The sequence below is a fragment of the Coregonus clupeaformis genome, unplaced genomic scaffold, assembly GCF_020615455.1.
Source record: "Coregonus clupeaformis isolate EN_2021a unplaced genomic scaffold, ASM2061545v1 scaf0513, whole genome shotgun sequence".
Lineage (NCBI taxonomy): Eukaryota > Metazoa > Chordata > Actinopteri > Salmoniformes > Salmonidae > Coregonus > Coregonus clupeaformis.
The window spans coordinates 276,660-297,873 of record NW_025533968.1 but is presented as its reverse complement, the minus strand read 5'-3'; the positions used below and the strand labels follow the sequence as shown (position 1 = coordinate 297,873).

The 21,214-nt window shown below is 42.6% G+C and overlaps 1 protein-coding gene across 1 annotated transcript; it reads left to right on the top strand.

Annotated features, from left to right (window-relative positions):
• The first annotated feature begins 944 nt into the window (after window positions 1–944).
• On the top strand, window positions 945–4,450 carry LOC121562127 (probable G-protein coupled receptor 83). The gene is made up of 5 exons (XM_045215783.1): window positions 945–1,473; window positions 1,967–2,092; window positions 2,782–2,915; window positions 3,422–3,969; window positions 4,045–4,450. Exons 1-5 carry the CDS (start codon window positions 991–993, stop codon window positions 4,122–4,124), a joined length of 1,371 nt encoding a protein of 456 aa, XP_045071718.1. The 5' UTR covers window positions 945–990; the 3' UTR covers window positions 4,125–4,450.
• Window positions 4,451–21,214: the final 16,764 nt, after the last annotated feature.

Sequence of the window (21,214 nt, the reverse complement as noted above, 5' to 3'; positions counted from 1 at the left end):
ATGAACCGAGACAGCGTAACAGTGGCAATATAGCATGAACACAGGAACAATACCGACTGAGGAATGAACGAAGGGGAGGTAATGAGGAAGGTAATGGAGTCTAGGTGTGAATCATAATGATCTGCAGGTGCGCGTAATGATGGATGCCAGGTGTGCATAATGATAAATCCCAGGACCGGTGGCTAGTATTCCGGTGACGTCACACGCCGGAGGGGATGAGCAGGAGTAGACGTGACAATGTGTGTACTCTCAAAGATGAATAAAGGGTGATGGAATACACTTTTACTAGCAAGTTTGGGAATTGAAGAACGATAATCAGATCCATCATATCTTTTTTGATGGTGCAAGAGTGAGCCCCTCCTGCCTTATCGTTTCAAAATACTGTATGCATGGGAAAATTAAAACGGTCTGTCTGTCTGTCTGTTAGTTAGTTATATCAGATACCAGTTTGATATGTCCATCTGTCTGTCTGTCTGTCTGTCTGTCTGTCTGTCTCTCCTCAACCTTTTCATGTGTCCCATTGAGATTTAATTAACTGAAGATGCCATAATTCACAGTACATACAGTACAAATACGATGATTGTAATTGATGGTAGGCTACAAATAAGATACAATAACCATCAAATCAACAGCTATATACAACAAAGAGTTTCACAGAACACTGCTGTACCTCATTGATCATTGTAAAAAGTAAACATGTAAGCATTCATACTTTGATCTCTCTCTCTCTCTCTCTCTCTCTCCCTTCTCTCCCACTTCCCCCCACCTCTCTCTCTCTATCTCTATGCTTCGCTCATCTTCTCTCTCAGTGTGAACAAACAAGCATTGAGCCGCCAATATCTGACACACACACACGGGTTGGACGCACGGGACGCACGGGTTTAAAAGTGCTGCCAACACATCGCGCGCATCACATCTCCTCCAGTATATGCACAGAGAAAGAATGTCCCCCTCTCCTCGCGCCGCCACTGATGCGCGCGAGGGAGTCCGATGATTGGACGCCCCGAGCTCATCTTTAAAACCCTCCCGGCAGATATGCGAGGTGCGTGTCTGTGGCTGTCCCTCACCTATTTGGCCACCAGCCTCGACGGGTTGGGGGCACCGGAATACAACAACTCAACCATTTTCGGCGGGGGTCTATTTGTGGATGCAGAAGTGCTGCTGAACCTGTCAGACCCGTACACGCCCAATCGGACAAATGTCTTCTCGCTGGACCTGGACGAGGACACGCTCGCGGACTGGCGTTCCATGGCGGGTAAAAAGCGCTACGGGGGAGAGTCCCATAACGGGACCGTGAAATCCCTACTGGTGGTGGCTTACTCGTTCATCATTGTCATCTCGCTGTTCGGAAACACGCTGGTGTGCCATGTGGTGATCAAGAACAAGCGGATGCACTCCGCCACGAGCCTGTTCATCATCAACCTCGCGGTGGCAGACATTCTCATCACGCTGCTCAACATGCCCTTTACTTTGGTGCGAGACCGACCGGGGACATGACAACCTCGCTACTGTCTATGGGCACAGGCACAACAAACATCACTGTACACAGATGACTACACACACACACACACACACACACACACTCTCTCTCTCTCTCTCTCTCTCTCTCTCTCTCTCTCTCTCTCTCTCTCTCTCTCTCTCTCTCTCTCTTTCTCTCTCTCTGTTGTTTTAAGAGCGTCTTTGAGATTCTTACGGTATAAAAATTAAATATATTATTTTAACCTTTTTCACCATGGTAGATCAGTGACTATCTCTTGAAGGGGAAGGACCGATAGGTTTCAAATAACTTTTAACCAATTATCCACAGGTGGTTTGGATGATGAGAGTGCTTGTAGTGAGTGTGGTATGTCTGTGTGTGCTAAATCGATCTATAACGCGCATATGGATAGGAAAGCTCCAGCTTTTCATCACTTCATCATGCCAGTAACAAACAACCTCGTCAACATGCCTGTGTGGTCTCCGTCAGGTCCGCTTTGTGAACAGCAGCTGGTGGTTCGGGAAGGGTATGTGCCACATCAGCCGGTTCGTCCAGTACTGCTCCCTACACGTATCCACACTCACGCTCACGGCAATCGCGCTGGACAGACGCCAGGTAGGTTAACAGTCATGCATAAAATGGGTGAATATCGTGAATGTCGTGTGTGTGCTTCATCTAATTAAAGTGTTGCAATTTTCTTAGTCTAGTAAAATAAAATCTGTAAAGGAAAGCTGTAAGGAAAGTGGGGGCAGCGTCAGCTCTCGAAAGCGCGAGGGGGAGCTGTCCACGCGGCAGTGCTGAAAGTGCCTTAGCTCAAGAGGTTTCTCAAATAGACTCGCTAATTGTTAGCTTGTTACCAGGCTGACAGTTTGATACAGGCAACTATTCTGTTGTTTTGTACTCTTAGAAATACATTTTTAGGCATAGGTCTATTTCAATGGAGCGTGACAGTAGATGTAACATTAAATTATTTGTTTATTGTCATAGTTTGAGGGACAAGGCAGCTTCCAAGCTATAGAGACAAGTATGTTATTTTCTGGCATCTGCTGTAGTCTATCCTTTCAATAGAATGAATATTTGGTGGCATTCACATTCAGTTGTTTTTCATAGAGTTGTCTTGGATATGAGTCTACTATGTATTTATGAGCTACAGAGCTCAAGCGGAGTTTGAGTACGATTTTTATCTCAAACCAAAAGTGTGGTTTGTAAGGGAGGAGTGTGTAACAGAGAATAGCAGCAGGTGTGTGTAATGGAGTGTGTGTCATGGCCTGATAAAAACACTGTGTGTGTGTGTGTGTGTGCAGGTCATTCTCCACCCTCTGAGGCCCCGCATGTCCCCAGCTCGCGGCGTTGTGTGTGTGATTCTCATCTGGGTCATGGCCAGCTGCTTCTCCTTGCCTCATGCCATCTACCAGAAGCTCCTAACCTTCGTGTACAGGTACACGCACATAAATACACACACACACACACTTCACCTTTGTGTACAGGTACCCATCCACCCACATGCACACGCATGCACACACACAAATCGATAGAACAAATACTTCACGCACAGGTACCCACACATACACACACACACACACTAAATCGATAGAACAAACACCTCACCTTCGTGCACAGGTACCCACCCACACCCACACGCACACACACACAAACACACACACACACACACACACACACACACACACACTATATCGATCAACCAAACACTTCACCTTTGTGTACACAATGCCCACCAGGTATTATTTTCTCACACTTCTCTCTTTCCTCCAGCCTCTCTCACTCTCACTCTCTTGTTTTGGGGTTTCCAATATTATTGCTGTTTCTCTTGTTGATTTTTCACGAGTGTATTCTTCCCTGTGTTATACTCATAGCTGGTTATGGGCTCTCGCTCATTCTCCTCTCTCTCCCTCCTTTCAATCTCCTTCTCACCCCCTCTCTCAGTAAAGAGAAGGTGCGCAGCCTTTGTGTCCCCGACTTCCCCGAGCCCTCTGACGTCTACTGGCAGTGCATCGACCTCCTCACCTTCATCCTCCTCTACGTCCTACCCCTCCTCATCATCACCGCTGCCTACTCAACCGTGGCACGCCGCCTGTGGCGACGTAACGCTATCGGGGACACCACCACTGCGCAGTTCGCTGTGCAACGGCGGCAGCGTAGGCGCACCCTGGCTATGTTGTTGGCGGTTGTTGGGGTGTTCGCGGTTTGCTGGTTCCCTCTGAACTGCTACGTGGTGCTTCTCTCCAGCCAGGCCATTCAGTCATCCAATGCCTTGTATTTCTGTTTTCATTGGCTGGCGATGAGCTCGACGTGTTACAATCCCTTCATCTACTGTTGTCTGAACCCTGCCTTCCGCCAGGAGCTAAAGCTGCTATTGGGCATGTGCTGGAGGAGGGGGCGTGGAGGGGTGGGGCCGGTGCTGGTGGCTCCGCCCTCCTGCGCACCCTGCCACAGAGCCGCCTGGCCGGAGAGCCGCACCTGCTCTCGGCCGAGTCACGCCTCTTCACACCCGAGACACGCCTCTTCTCGGCCAAGCCACTCTTCGTCCTTTCACCAGCCTCCTAAAGACAGGCATGTCCTCTTCTCCGCTAGACATGCCCATAAAACAGACATTCTATCAGTGGAGCCCATAGTAGCTGTCAGTTAACTACAACTACCAGAATGCACTTGGGTTGGGATTGAGTGAATGATTGAGTTTATTTGACAATTAAAGACATGTAAAGTTGCTGCATTTGGAGGTGAGTCCTGTTGAAGGACTGCGTTATTAGCCAAATACAGTGGGGGCTCTTGAACAGGAAATGTGAGATCTTTAAACTTTCATGACAGCGCCACCTTCAGGAAGAAAGGTCTCACATGGATATGAGCAGGGGTTGGGGAGGTCTAGCAACAAATGCAACACCGAAACCAGCAATTGTTAGCACATACTGTATACACTGAGTGTACAAAACACTAAGGCACCTTCCTAATATTGAGTTGCACCCCCCCCTTTTGCCATCAGAACAGCCTAAATTCGTCGGGGCATGGACTCTACAAGGTGTCGAAAGCATTCCACAGGGATGCTGGCCCATGTTGACTCCAATGCTTCCCACAGTTGTGTCAAGTTGGCTGGATGTCCTTTGGGTGGTGGACAATTCTTGATACACACGGGAAACACCCAGCATCATTGCAGTTCTTGACACAAACCAGTGCGCCCGGCATCTACTACCATACCCTGTTCAAAGGCACTTAACATTTTAGTCATTTAGCAGACACTCTTATCCAGAGCGACTTACAGTTTAGTGAGTGCATACATTATTATTTAAATTCCCCCCCCCGTGGAAATCGAACCCACAACCCTGGCGTTGCAAACGCCATGCTCTACCAACTGAGCTACATCCCTGCCGGCCATTCCCTCCCCTACCCTGGACGACGCTGGGCCAATTGCGCACCGCCCCATGGGTCTCCCAGTCGCGGCCAGCTACGACAGAGCCTGGATTCGAACCAGGATCTCTTGTGGCACAGCTAGCACTGCAATGCAGTGCCTTAGACCACTGCGCCAGTCTTTTGTCTTACCCATTCACCATCTGAATAGCACACATAAACAATCCATGTCTCAATTGTCTCATGGCTTAAAAATCCTTCTTTAACCTGTCTCCTCCCCTTCATCTACACTGAATTAAGTGGATTTAACAAGTGACATCAATAAGGGATCATAGCTTTCACTTGGATTCACCTGGTCAGTCTATGCCATGGAAAGAGCAGGTGTCCTTAATGTTTTGCACACTCAGTGTATGTTAGCAGAACAGTATTGTCGTGGCATAGACAATTCTGCTTTGTCTCGGGACCGCGTTGCACCACATCTGTTGTAATTTATTTTTGTAAACCTGCAAAACGTCTCTGTCTAGTTCTTCTATCTCTTTAGTTCTGGCTCCGTCTAGTTCTATCTCTTTTAGTTCTGACTCTGTCTAGTTCTTCTATCTCTTTTAGTTCTGACTCTGTCTAGTTCTTCTGTCTCTTTAGTTCTGACTCTGTCTAGTTCTTCTATCTCTTTTAGTTCTGACTCTGTCTAGTTCTTCTATCTCTTTAGTTCTGACTCTGTCTAGTTCTTCTATCTCTTTTAGTTCTGGCTCTGTCTAGTTCTTCTGTCATTGGACTTCAAAAGGCAAAGACACCACCTTGGAGTTTTGTCGTTTCAACAGCAGCTGTTTATTCCATAATCTGTTCCTACAAAAATAATATTGTCTTAATTCTCGCTGATTGACATTGTCTCGCCCACTGCACACAAATTGTTATGTGTGGTGGATCCCTGCGAGCTTTTTATTGAGTTTTTGTTGAAGACAGAACTTTCTAACCAGTGGGGATGATGACTGTGAGCGTGATATTCCGCTCCCTGAGTTTCACTGCTGCTGTCGGGGAGTTGCAGGAAGGCGAGGGGCTGATGGAGCTAGAGTTTGAAGGAACAATCTGTAACTTTCACTTCCAGTCGAAAGTGCTATCCCTGCACTTTTGTATACTGTGGCGGTGGGTCTCGCATGGCAAATGTAACTGAAGGTTACCCACAGAATTTATGTAAGGTTCTGTACATTTGCCAAAATCCACTCCTAAAGTTTACTAACAAGTGCAGGGGCGGCACTTTTAACCATTGACTGTAAACAAAAGTAACAGATCGAACCTTTCAAAATTGATTGAGTTCAGGACTGTGGTAAACTATACTTGACAGAAGGTGTATACTCAACACATATGCTCATCAACAGGGATGAAGTAATGGAGGTGGGCTGAAGACATTTCCTCCCTAAATCTGCTGGCAGTCCCTGCATAAGATACAGGTTGAAACATGTACAGCTGACTGCACATGTGGTGATAGCTATTAAAGATATTCTCTGGTACTTTTGTGGTCCCCGAAAATGTGCAGATATGTGACCACGTCATTGCTGTCTCTCGCTCTGCTGTGTGTGATTCTTGCTAGCTGTCACTCAAATGACGAGGGGCTGAAGCTCATTGGCCGAAACTCAAATTGCTAAGGGCTGGCCCACGTGGGGGTAAATGTAGGGAAAGTTCTGCCGCACAGCTTCCAAAAAACAGTCAGTTTCAAACTAGGGATTTCGTGGCTAATTGACATAAAATAGTAATTCTGCTCATAGATTATTTATGTACTGTATGTATACATATTGACACATCCAGCCCAAAGCGGGAGGTTAAAAAAATACTTTAAAAAATACTAGTTGCCAAAGTACCAGAGCATAAATATGCTTTCAGTTGGATAAATAAGTGAAAGTAACAGACCAAACCTTTCAGAACTGATTGAGTTCAGGACTGTGAGAAAGAAGAAAGTGGTAAACTATACTTGACGGAAGGAACCCTTTTGGTCTGGTCAAAAATAGTGCACTAAAGAGGAATAGGGTGACATTTGGGACACTTTCTATAATGAGAAGGCTACTGGTTATATGCTACATTATGCATTAGCTTGTTGGAAATTAGGTACTCAGTAACCTCGTCCCCAGGCACAATTACAGAGAGAGCCGGCTGGGGGGCAAGATGAGGCACTCAGAGTCAAAGGGTTAAGTGAAACTGTTGAAGGTACTGGTAACCAGACCTGGATACAATTTTATTTGTTTTCTTTAAAATACTTTATATCCATTTTATTTAGCTGACCAAGAGCACCAGGTGGGTGGGATTTGCACTTACGGGACTATTCTATTGTAGGGCAAGTGAAATCAAGCACACTTAAAGTATGTGAAAGAAAACCAGTACCGTTTTCACCCAGACCTGATGGTGATTTGAATGACAGATTGTACATGTCTGTGATAACGTTTAGTTCTTTATTCATTTGAATGTTGTGCGGACCGGGTGAAGAGTGTGAGCATCTGTGACATGATGTTCATGTGTACAGACGATAATGATGGTGGTTTAAACCTGACATTTGAACATGCTTGTGTTAATGTTTGGTTTCATGTTCTTGTTTTTGAATGTTTTAAATGTTGATACTACGGTATACTGTGAGTTGATGGTAACATCAGGCATGAGTATCTGTAATATTATGATTTTGTGATGTAAATGTGATATGGGATCTGAATTATGAATTCTCCCTCTATCTGTGCTTTCTGAGATCCATTGCCTTAACTCATAGTGCACATGTTTTTGTCGTGTACATGCCTTTCTCATAAAAGACTCCACGTTCCTTTTGAGATATTTATCAATTTGTTCATGAATTATGATTCTCCACCAATTATTGTGTTTTAGATGTGTCTGTGTTTGTAGTATTATATATAAGTGATTCAAAGTCCTGTCCTTCTTTAAAAAAGTGTAAAATGTATATTTTTACTTTACATGGTCAGCCCTGCACCAGCCAGATAGTGTGTGTGTGTGTGCATGCGTGTGCGTGCGTGAGTGTGTGCAGATGCTTGCATGTGTGTGTCGGTATTGCCAAAGGGTTTGAGTAAAGTTTCTGTTCTGATTTAGCTCTTTAGTAGTGTATTATGACTGACTGATTGTTAACAGAGCAATTGGTCAATATGTTCATTATCCAACCCCCTTGTTGGTTTGAACTTTATCTCTTTTCAAAAGCCATTAAAGTATGCCATGTGACAACGATGGGTTGGTGTGATTCATAGATAATGGTATCGTTTTGTGCACTATTATTTCTGAACTCCCTTTCTTCTTCCATTAAGAGTCTCTGTGTGTGTGTGTGTGTGTGTGTGTGTGTAGCCAATTTTTCTGAACTCCCACTCTGCTACTATTCATGGGAGTGTGAGTCATTGTGTCGAGGGAACGTGAGGTCAGTCACATGAATGAGCGCAGGGCATTTCATGTACGGCACATGAACCACCTGAAAGATGGAAATGTGGCGTCAAAGAAGCACAAATAGGGTGACATCTGTCTGATGACCTCAAGCAAGATCCAAAGGAATGTTGATTCATCTTCTCTGCCCCTTCATAATCAAATTACACTTTCAGGAAACAGAGGTTTTAACAAAAATTCAATTTCAGTCCTGCCGTGGCGAACAAGTGTGCTGACATTTACAATGCCTTCTAGGCTGTTATACACAATCTATTCCAATTTTGGATTCACACATTGTGGTTGTGTGAGTCAATTTCAGTTTCTGTTACAGTGCCTACCCAGCGAGTGCATACAGTGGGGAAAAAAAGTATTTAGTCAGCCACCAATTGTGCAAGTTCTCCCACTTAAAAATATGAGAGAGGCCTGTAATGAGAGAGGCCTGTAATTTTCATCATAGGTACACATCAACTATGACAGACAAAATGAGATTTTTTTTCTCCAGAAAATCACATTGTAGGATTTTTAATGAATTTATTTGCAAATTATGGTGGAAAATAAGTATTTGGTCAATAACAAAAGTTTCTCAATACTTTGTTATATACCCTTTGTTGGCAATGACACAGGTCAAACGTTTTGTGTAAGTCTTCACAAGGTTTTCACACACTGTTGCTGGTATTTTGGCCAATTCCTCCATGCAGATCTCCTCAAGAGCAGTGATGTTTTGGGGCTGTCGCTGGGTAACACGGACTTTCAACTCCATCCGAAGACTCGCTAGGTCACTCCAGGACTTTGAAATGCTTCTTACGAAGCCACTCCTTCGTTGCCCGGGCGGTGTGTTTGGGATCATTGTCATGCTGAAAGACCCAGCCACGTTTCATCTTCAATGCCCTTGCTGTTGGAAGGAGGTTTTCACTCAAAATCTCACGATACATGGCCCCATTCATTCTTTCCTTTACACGGATCAGTCGTCCTGGTCCCTTTGCAGATAAACAGCCCCAAAGCATGATGTTTCCACCCCCATGCTTCACAGTAGGTATGGTGTTCTTTGGATGCAACTCAGCATTCTTTGTCCTCCAAACACGACGGGTTGAGTTTTTACCAAAAAGTTCTATTTTGGTTTCATCTGACCATATGACATTCTCCCAATCCTCTTCTGGATCATCCATATGCACTCTAGCAAACTTCAGACCGGCCTGGACATGTACTGGCTTAAGCAGGGGGACACGTCTGGCACTGCAGGATTTGAGTCCCTGGCGGCGTAGTGTGTTACTGATGGTAGGCTTTGTTACTTTGGGCCCAGCTCTCTGCAGGTCATTCACTAGGTCCCCCCGTGTGGTTCTGGGATTTTTGCTCACCGTTCTTGTGATCATTTTGACCCCACGGGGTGAGATCTTGCGTGGAGCCCCAGATCGAGGGAGATTATCAGTGGTCTTGTATGTCTTCCATTTCCTAATAATTGCTCCCACAGTTGATTTCTTCAAACCAAGCTGCTTACCTATTGCAGATTCAGTCTTCCCAGCCTGGTGCAGGTCTACAGTTTTGTTTCTGGTGTCCTTTGACAGCTCTTTGGTCTTGCCCATAGTGGAGTTTGGAGTGTGACTGTTTGAGGTTGTGGACAGGTGTCTTTTATACTGATAACAAGTTCAAACAGGTGCCATTAATACAGGTAACGAGTGGAGGACAGAGGAGCCTCTTAAAGAAGAAGTTACAGGTCTGTGAGAGCCAGAAATCTTGCTTGTTTGTAGGTGACCAAATACTTATTTTCCACCATAATTTGCAAATAAATTCATTAAAAATCCTACAATGTGATTTTCTGGAATTTTTTTCGTCAATTTGTCTGTCATAGTTGACGTGTACCTATGATGAAAATTACAGGCCTCTCTCATCTTTTTAAGTGGGAGAACTTGCACAATTGGTGGCTGACTAAATACTTATTTTCCCCACTGTATGTCTTCACACCCCAGAGTTAATACTTGGTGGAAGCACCTTTTGCCTGCCATTAAAGCTGTGAATCATTTTGAATAATATTCTACCAACATTGCACAACTCTTAGGGAAACATATGTCCATTGGTTTTGACAAAATTGCTCAAGCTCATTAAATTTGCTTGGGAATCATAGATGGACAGCAATAATCAAACCTTGTCGCAGAGCCCAGGTAAAGTCCCAGATAAAGTCCTGTGTAGCTCAGTTGGTAGAGCATGGCGTTTGCAATGCCAGGTTTGTGGGTTCGATTCCCACGGGGGGCCAGTATGAAAATGTATGCACTCACTAACTGTAAGTCGCTCTGGATAAGAGCGTCTGCTAAATGACGTTAATGTAAAACGTTAGAGGAAAACCTTACCCTGGGATATAATAATTTTTCTGTGGGACAATTACAAAAATGTTAATGCCAAAGACACACCAGAATGGCTTTCCAGGAGGTGTTGGGTGTTCCTGAATGGTCCAGTCTCCGTCCTAAGTTAAATCTGCTTTAAAAAAACAACAAAAAAACAGAGACATCGTTTGAATATTACTGTAGAATACATCAATGATTCCCAACCAAATTTACTGAGCTTGAGCAATTTTGACAAAAACACTGGATATCTGTTGCCTTAAGATTTGTGTAAGGTTGGTAGTATCATATTCAAAATGATTGACATTTACAATCTCTGCCAAAGGTGCTTCCAGCAAGTATTAACTCTGGGGTGTGAAGACATAATCAATGCATCCTCATTTTTTATTAGTAAATTGGAAAATGTTCAAAAAATATTATTTCACTTTCAAAATGTGGAGTAGGTTATGTAGATCGCTAGGAAAAAATACATAATTCAATCCCTTTTTAGATTTAATTTTAAGGCAGCAAAATGTGGTGTATAGACAGTGAAAGTGGTGTATAGACTTTCACTAGCAACTGTATTTCAAAACAGGCCAAAAATAATTACAACACCGTTTCGGCCTTTCCTAAACTTCTCAGCGAGAGAATATTCTTTATTTTCTCTCTTACATCATGTATAGATTTTTTTTTCTCAAGACAAACAGACTTCTCACCTCTATTTATGCTGCAGTTTAATTGCAATTCCAGTGTGAGGTCATGTACCTCATGTTGGACTTAATGTTGTCTAGTAAAATAATATCATGATCTTGCCATATTAACATCACATTTGTAGAGATCACATGTCCAGCTGCTTCTCCAAATACAATCTCAACCATTCATTTGGTTGCTGTGCTGTGCCTTTAAGAACTGATTGAGTTCAGGACTGTGGGAAAGAAGAAATTGGTAAACAATACTTGACGGAAGGTACCCTATAGGCCTGGTCAAAAATAGTGCACTAAAGAGGAATAGGGTGACATTTGGGAAACGTTCTATTAGGAGGCTACTGGTTATATGCTACATTATGCATTAGCTTGTTGGAAATTAGGCACTCAGTAACCTTGTCCGCAGGCTCAATTACAGAGAGAGCTGGCTGGGGGGCAAGATGAGGCACTCAGAGTCAAATGGTTCTGTGATACTGTTGATGGTACTGGTAACCAGACCTGGATATAATTGTATTTGTTTTCTTTAAAATACTTTATCCCTTTGATTTAGCTGACTCAATGTGTCAGGTGGGCGGGGTTTGTACTTTTGGGGCGGTTCTATTGGTTCTATTAAGTCGGGCAAGCGAAATCAAGCGCACCTAAAGTATTTGAAAGAAACCAAGTACTGTTTTGACCCATATCTGAAGGTACACTCTTAGAAAAAAAAGGTGCTATCTAGAACCTAAAAGGGTTCTTCGGCTGTCCCCATAGGAGAACCCTTTGAATAACCCTTGTTGGTTCCAGGTAGAACTGTTTTGGGTTCCATGTAGAACCCTTTCCACAGAGGGTTCTACATGCAACCCAAAATAGTTCTACCTGGAACCAAAAAGGGTTTTAACTGGAACCAAAAAGGTCTCTCCTATGGGGACCTTTTGGAACCCTTTTTTCTAAGAGTGTAATTTTAATTTTAATGACAGATGTGTTAATGTTGAGTTCTTTATTGATTTGAGTGTTGAGCAGGTGAAGAGTGTGAGCATCTGTAACATGATGGCCACATGCGTAAAGATGATGATAACGGGGGTTTAAACCTGACATTTGAAAATGCTTGTGTTAATGTTTGGTTTCATGGAAGTTGTTGTTGGCTTGAATCTTTTAAATGTTGATGGTAACATCAGGCATGACCTTCTGTAATATTACGGTTTTGTGATGTTTGATGTGGGATCTGAATTCTCTCTCTCTGCTTGTCCCGGGTGTCAGTGTAATGTGGTGGATCGAAGTCAGGGGCAGGACACAGAACTCTATGAAACGTACTTTACTGAATAAGTAAAGAAAACAATACAAAATACCTCCACAGAGGGAGGAACTAACCCGCTCACCTACGACACACGAAACAAAAAACAAACACGCACAAAACACATTGGGAGCCACTGGGTTAAATAGGGAAGGAGTAATTACATGATGGGAAACAGGTGTGTGACAATCAGACAACAACAGGTACAGTGGGGAAAAAAAGTATTTAGTCAGCCACCAATTGTGCAAGTTCTCCCACTTAAAAAGATGAGAGAGGCCTGTAATTTTAATCATAGGTACACGTCAACTATGACAGACAAAATGAGAAAAACAAATCCAGAAAATCACATTGTAGGATTTTTAATGAATTTATTTGCAAATTATGGTGGAAAATAAGTATTTGGTCAATAACAAAAGTTTCTCAATACTTTGTTATATACCCTTTGTTGGCAATGACACAGGTCAAACGTTTTCTGTAAGTCTTCACAAGGTTTTCACACACTGTTGCTGGTATTTTGGCCCATTCCTCCATGCAGATCTCCTCTAGAGCAGTGATTTTTTCCTCAATTTGTCTGTCATAGTTGATGTGTACCTATGATGAAAATTACAGGCATCTCTCATCTTTTTAAGTGGGAGAACTTGCACAATTGGTGGCTGACTAAATACTTTTTTCCCCCACTGTAGAACATAGAAACATAGAACATAGATCGGCAGCAGCTAGTATTCTGGTGACGACGAACGCCGAAGCCTGCCCGAGCAAGGAGGAGGGGCAGCCTCGGCAGAATCTGTGACACTGCTTTATAAGATCCATTGCCTTAACTCATAGTGTACATGTTTTTGTCATATACATGCCTTTCTCATAAAAGACTCCACGTTCCTTTTGAGATATTTATCAATCAGCCCTGCATCAGCCAGATAGTGGGTGCGTGTGTGTGTGTGTGTGTGCAAGTGTGTGCACATGCTTGTATGTGTGGGTCGGTATTGCCAAAAGGTTTGAGTAAAGGTTCTGTTCTGGTTTTGCTCTTACGACTGGCTGATTGTTAACCAAGCAATTGGTCAATATGTTCATTATCCAACCAATCTCTGTGTGTGTCAGTCTATTTTTCTGAACTCTCACTGCTACTATTCATGTGAGTGGGAGTCATTGTGTCCAGGGAACAAGAGGTACAAGGTCAATTATACATGATTGAGCACAGGTAATTTAATGTACAGTCCTGAAAGATGTCATTGGAAATGTGGCGACAAAGAAGCACAAACACGGTGACTTGGGGGACTTTAGATGAGTTGCTCTGTAAGATCTGAGAGAGCGAGACCAGCGATGAACTTTTCCAATCATGGCCACAGGAGGTAGGGGTGCTGAGGGTGCTGCAGCACCCCTTGAAAAATCTGAATAAAAAAAGTGCACTGAGCCTTTACTAGTCCTGTATTAGCAGACCAATATAGCCGTCTGTAGTGTGGGCAACAAAAACAAATTCTGCCCCCCTCACAAAAAAAACGCAGCATCCTCACCCCCAAAACACCTTCCTGGAGCTACAGTGCATTCGGAAAGTTTTCAGACCCCTTGACTTTTTCCACATTTTGTTTCATTTCAGCCATATTCTAAAAATGATTAAATAAATAAAAAATACACACGATACCCCATAATGACAAAGCGAAAACAGGTTTTTACACATTTCTGCTCATTTATATCACGCATTATTGATAGGCCTATCTTGATGTGACTCACACTGCTGCTCTCATTTATTTGCGCCTTACGGATTGTGGTTGTTGTGGATGGCTGTTCACAAATGTATATGTGTATTTTAACCCAATAATAGTTTAATTGAAAAAGTTTAAGCTGCCTATCAATCATTGTGATTCAATTCATTACGGACACCGTTTACCGTTTAAGAACCAATCTGAAGCAAACGGAGCAAAACGAGAGTGATAATTGGACAAATTGAGGTAGCTCACCGTTTTGTTCCATTTGCTTCCATTTAAGAAATGTTTTGCAACAGAATCTGAGTAATGAATACACCCCAGTGGCCAGCCAGTGAAAAATGCAGTCTTGCAACAGCTGCATAGTGTGGATCCCAGCCTATGGAAAACAAGTTTGAGTAACCCCCCGTGGTATTGTGCTCAATACTATCAAAAACAAGTTTAATTTAAGATGACCACGAGTGGGGCTTTTATTTTCATCATGGACATTTTTCACATGCTTTACCATCTAGTTTCAAACTTTTAGGTAGTGTTCAAAGCATGCCTTTCCGAGAGCACATTTCTTTTCAACTCCAAGCAATGAGCCCAATCAACCCTCCATGACCCTAAAACAAAAAACAGAGTAGGCGAATTAGTCCTTAGTCTTTGGTTTATGCTCAGGTAAAACAATTTGGCTAAGCCACACTGAGTGTATAAAACATTAGGAACATCTGCTCTTTCCATGGCATAGATTGACCAGGTGAATCCAGATGAAAGCTATGATCCCTTATTGATGTCACTTGTTAAATCCACTTCAATCAGTGTAGGTGAAGGGAGGAGACAGGTTAAATAATGATTTTTAAGCCTTGAGACAATTGAGACATGGATTTTGTATGTGTCCCATTCAGAGGGTGGATGGGCAAGACAAAATATTTAAGTGCCTTTGAACGGTGTATGGTACTAGTAGGTGCCAGACGCACCGGTTTGTGCTTCCCACACTCAACAGTTTCCCCTGTGTGTCAAGAATGATACACCACCCAAAGGACATCCATCTAACTTGACACAACTGTGGGAAGCATTGGAGTCAACATGGGCCAGCATCCCTGTGGAACACTTCCGACACCTTGTAGAGTCCTTCCCTGAGGAATTGAGGCTGTTCTGAGGGCAAAAGGGGGTGCAACTCAATATTAGGTAGGTGTACCTTAATGTTTTGTACACTCAGTGTATATTTCAATATTTCCTATTCTTAAAGATCAAGGGGTATCCAATGAATTGGAATGACTGGAAATCTGATAGACTCAGTTTATTTTTATTTTTAAAGATATATCCTAATCGTAATATTATCTGTAGTAGAAAGCAATGGGTTAAAAGAAGCCTACATAACCAACCCATAAAGTAAAATGCAACATTGATTTATGGCCTGCTATGTAAACTGTAACATTGATTTATCCTGCAATAGATGTTGTTCAATTGGTAATATACATTTTTGTCTTCTTCTAATGCCTCTTAAGCAGGTTGACTTTTATTGGGATTAGTCTTGTCTCTAAGGCAGAACTGAGCGATTTCCACTAGATGGGTCAGCTGCAAAGTCAAAATTGGCTATATTGTAAATAGCCATCACTAGCCGGGTACCACCCGGCTACTCAAACCTGCACCTTAGAGGCTGCTGCCCTATATACATAGACATGGAATCACTGCCCACTTTAAATAATGGAACACTAGTCACTTTAATAATGTTTACATACTGCTTTACTCATATGTATATACTGTATTCTATTCTACTGTATTTAGTCAATGACACTCCGACATTGCTCGTCCTAATATTTATATTTATGTATTCCATTATTTTACTTTTACTGTTAGATTTGTGTGTATTGTTCTGAATGGTTAGATACTACTGCACTGTTGGAGCTAGGAACACAAGCGTTTCGCTACACCCGCAATAACATCTGCTAAATATGTGTATGCGACCAATAACATTTGATTTGATTTGATTTGTGATTGATCAGAGGTAATTTCATGTACCAAAAGGACTTTTAAGTATCTGAGCTGTCAATCACTATGGCCCCCGTTGCCACGGCAACAATTACTTATTATGCATGTATAAAACATTTTCTTCTCTCTCCCTTCTCGCTTCTACTGTTTCTGTCACTATCTCTCCCTCCCACTGAAAATAATCAATAGTCTTTTTACATTTACATTTACATTTACGTCATTTAGCAGACACTCTTATCCAGAGCGACTTACAAATATTTTTCACAGAGTGACTCAGAGAGGGAGGAACGTTGTCAATCATCCAGTACTTTATTTAGCACATTATCAAACCATTATCCCATATCTTGTTTTTGAGATGAAGTGGTACACAAGCTTCTTGGAACTGCATGTCCTGTTGCTCATGAATCATTTACAGTTCACAAGCATCTGATTCGCTAAGAGAACATGGTTCTGAGAACTCTCTCCTCTGCGTCATGATGATGAAAGGCAGTAAAGTGAGCTCCAAAAGTATTGGGACATTGACACATTGAATTTGTCCTTTATTGCTATAGCCCATAGAAACACATTGAATAACACATTCATAAATGGCAAAACAGAAAGTCAAAGAGTAAATCATAAGTAACAAGGTTTTAAAGTGTATGTCCTACTATATCTGAGAGATATAAGAACATTTAATATTTTAGACGCATGTCTGGTCACGATATTTTTGGCACATTTGGCCCCCTATGCACTTTTTACATTCTGGTACTGGGTTACCTTCAGACGACTCTCCTGAAGCTTGTGTGAGTCATAGAGCAGAACCTTCATGTTCGGGAGAGTCTTCCCTTAAGATATTGGTGACATATTAGTTTGTAGCTCCAACGGTTCGGTCTGGACAGTCGGTTTTGTGAGAAGACCTCTTCGAAATGAGGACGTCTGTGACAGAGAGTTCAGACAACTGCTGTAAAGCTTGGGGATGTTGTAGGAGTGAGTCTCCCCTTTCGATATTGATTATATATTAGTTTGTAGCTCACACGGTTCGGGTTTAACAGACAATTTCGTGATGATTTTATTGTCTGGATACTCTCATGTGTAGAAAAAGCCCGCTTTCACAAGCCAGTAAGTCTAGCATAAACACACGGGGAGCTATTCAATATTCAAAATGACGTCACCGTGTGACGCACGGATGCATCAATCGACTCTAGGTTTTTTAACCCTTATTCTAAACTCTACCTTAACCGTAGCCTTAGCAAGTAGTTGCTTATCAACAGTTTGTTAATAGTATGAGCATCTGAAGAGCATCTATATCAAAATAATGTGTGACCAAAACTGCTCCTGAGGAGTGACTGATAGGTCAAAATTGTGCGCTCAACTGTTAGTAAATAAAAGTGAAAGCGTAGTTTCGGTGCTGTAGTTCTGGAGGACTTTTAACTGGAAGGAATGACAACTGCCAACATCCACAAACTGACTCTTTTCAGTTATTTCAGAGCAGCAGTCTCAAGGTTGTGTTTCAGCTCTGAGTTGAATAGCTGTTAGGGAACAAGTATAAAGATTTTTTTTAATACTCAGCACTTCTACTTCAAGACACATACTCTACAGGACCTTGAACAGCACTATTAAATCCATTATTAACGGAAAGAATATGGCACCACAACAAACCGGCCAAGAGAGGGCCGCCCACCAAAACTCACGGACCAGGCAAGGAGGGCATTAATCAGAGAGGCAACAAAGAGACCAAAGATAACCCTGAAGGAGCTGCAAAGCTCCACAGCGAAGATTGGAGTATCTGTCCATAGGACCACTTTAAGCCGTACACGCCACAGAGCTGGACTTTACGGAAGAGTGGCCAGAATAAAGCCATTGCTTAATGAAAAAAATAAGCAAACACGTTTGGTGTTCGCCAAAAGGCATGTGGGAGACTCCCCAAACATATGGAAGAAGGTACTCTGGTCAGATGAGACTAAAATTTAGCTTTTTGGCCATCAAGGAAAACGCTATGTCTGGTGCAAACCCAACACCTCTCATCACCCTGAGAACACCATCCCGGCAGGGACTGGGAAACTGGTCAGAAATGAAGGAATGATGGATGGCGCTAAATACAGGGAAATTCTTGAGGGAAACCTGTTTCAGTCTTTCAGAGATTTGAGATTGGGACAGAGGTTCACCTTCCAGCAGGACAATGACACTAAGCATACTGCTAAAGCAACACTCGGGTGGTTTAAGGGGAAACATTTAAATGTCTTGGAATGGCCTAGTCAAAGCCCAGACCTCAATCCAATTGAGAATCTGTGGTATGACTTAAAGATTGCTGAACACCAGCGGAACCCATACAACTTGAAGGAGTTGGAGCAGTTTTGCCTTGAAGAATGGGAAAAAATCCCAGTGGCTAGATGTGCCAAGCTTATAGAGACATACCCCAAGAGACTTGCAGCTGTAATTGCTGCAAAAGGTGGTTCTACAAAGTATTGACTTTGGGGGGTGAATAGTTATGCACGCTCAAGTTTTCTTTTTTTTTGTATTATTTCTTGTTTGTTTCACAATAACAAATATTTTGCATCTTCAAAGCGGTAGGCATGTTGTGTAAATCAAATGACACAAACCCCCCAAAAATCCATTTTAATTCCAGGTTGTAAGGTAACAAAATAGGAAAAATTCCAAGGGGGTGAATACTTTCGCAAGCCACTGGTTATAGGTTATAGGTTGAGAGCTTTGTGAAAGAGCACAGTTAGAAATATATGGCATATAGAAGCAAACCGGATGGACATCATGAAAATGATCGCAGAGGTTGAGGGTAGAGGACGTTCAGGAGTAAAAACAAACAAAATAAAATGATTGTAAAATTGACTGTGTCCATAAAATGTATATAGTATGTATAAGCTGGAAGTACAGGCCTAAGCGTTGTTGTTCACTAGTTTACTCCATTTAGGGAAGGGGTGGTGGTCTTGGAAAGTAATAAAGGGAAATATATTTTTTAAAAGGATATGTATGTATATGTATATGTATGTATGTATGTATGTATGTAAATATATATATACTTATACAGTGGGGAGAACAAGTATTAGATACACTACCGATTTTGCAGGTTTTCCTACTTACAAAGTATGTAGAGGTCTGTAATTTTTATCATAGGTACACTTCACATTGTATGATTTTTAAGTAATTAATTTGCATTTTATTGCATGACATAAGTATTTGATACATCAGAAAAGCATAACTTAATATTTGGTACAGAAACGTTTGTTTGCAATTACAGAGATCATATGTTTCCTGTAGGTCTTGACCAGGTTTGCACACACTGCAGCAGGGATTTTGGCCCACTCCTCCATACAGACCTTCTCCAGATCCTTGAGGTTTTGGGGCTGGTTGCTGGGCAATACGGACTTTCAGCTCCCCCAAAGATTTTCTATTGGGTTCAGGTCTGGAGACTGGCTAGGCCACTCCAGGACCTTGAGATGCTTCTTACAGAGCCACTCCTTAGTTGCCCTGGCTGTGTGTTTCGGGTCGTTGTCATGCTGGAAGACCCAGCCACGACCCATCTTCAATGCTCTTACAGAGGGAAGGAGGTTGTTGGCCAAGATCTTGCGATACATGGCCCCATCCATCCTCCCCTCAATACGGTGCAGTCGTCCAGTCCCCTTTGCAGAAAAGCATCCCCAAATAATGATGTTTCCACCTCCATGCTTCACGGTTGGGATGGTGTTCTTGGGGTTGTACTCATCCTTCTTCTTCCTCCAAACACGGCGAGTGGAGTTTAGACCAAAAAGCTCTATTTTTGTCTCATCAGACCACATGACCTTCTCCCATTCCTCCTCTGGATCATCCAGATGGTCATTGGCAAACTTCAGCCGGGCCTGGACATGCGCTGGCTTGAGCAGGGGGACCTTGCGTGCGCTGCAGGATTTTAATCCTGTGTTACTAATGGTTTTCTTTGAGACTGTGGTCCCAGCTCTCTTCAGGTCATTGACCAGGTCCTGCCGTGTAGTTCTGGGCTGATCCCTCACCTTCCTCATGATAATTGATGCCCCACGAGTTGAGATCTTGCATAGCGCCCCAGACCGAGGGTGATTGACCGTCATCTTGAACTTCTTCCATTTTCTAATAATTGTGCCAACAGTTGTTGCCTTCTCACCAAGCCGCTTGCCTATTGTCCTGTAGCCCATCCCAGCCTTGTGCAGGTTTGATTGAGTGTGTGGACAGGTGTCTTTTATACAGGTAACGAGTTCAAATACAGGTAATGAGTGGAGAACATGAGGGCTTCTTAAAGAAAAACTAACAGGTCTGTGAGAGCCGGAATTCTTACTGGTTGGTAGGTGATCAAATACTTATGTCATGCAATAAAATGCTAATTAATTACTTAAAATCATACAATGTGATTTTCTGGATTTTTGTTTTAGATTCTGTCTCTCACAGTTGAAGTGTACCTATGATAAAAATTACAGACCTCTACATGCTTTGTAAGTAGGAGAACCTGCAAAATCGGCAGTGTATCAAATACTTGTTCTCCCCACTGGATATATACTGTATATTTGCGAGAAGAAAAAAAACATATGGGGGATTGGAAGTGATGCAGACAATTACATTGATGGAAGTTACAATCTATCAGCAATATTAAAGCTGACCTACCCCCCCAAAAAAATGTTTTATACTAAAAATAATAATAATAAATAAATAAAAACGTGACTTTTCTGCTGCTTCACTCACTCGGATCGGGTCTGGATCTGACCATATCTATACGGAACCAGTCGTTTGGAACGGGTCTCTATATTTTAAAATAGATGAATGCATATCGGGTTCAGGTGGGAAAGCCCCAGGTCAATTTTGGAACAGGTCCAACTTTTTAGATCCTCTACAGGACCTTGGACAGCAACCCCTGACTAGAATGTCTTTCATCCCCACCCTCCAACCTCGCAGTTCCATGGACAGCTCCTAACCACTCTCTACAGGACCTCGGACAGCTCCGAACCACTCCGTATCACAGCACTTGAAGGCACTTGGTAGTGCAATCTCCCAGCTTCAGAGTATTGGACAATCACATAGCAGAGATA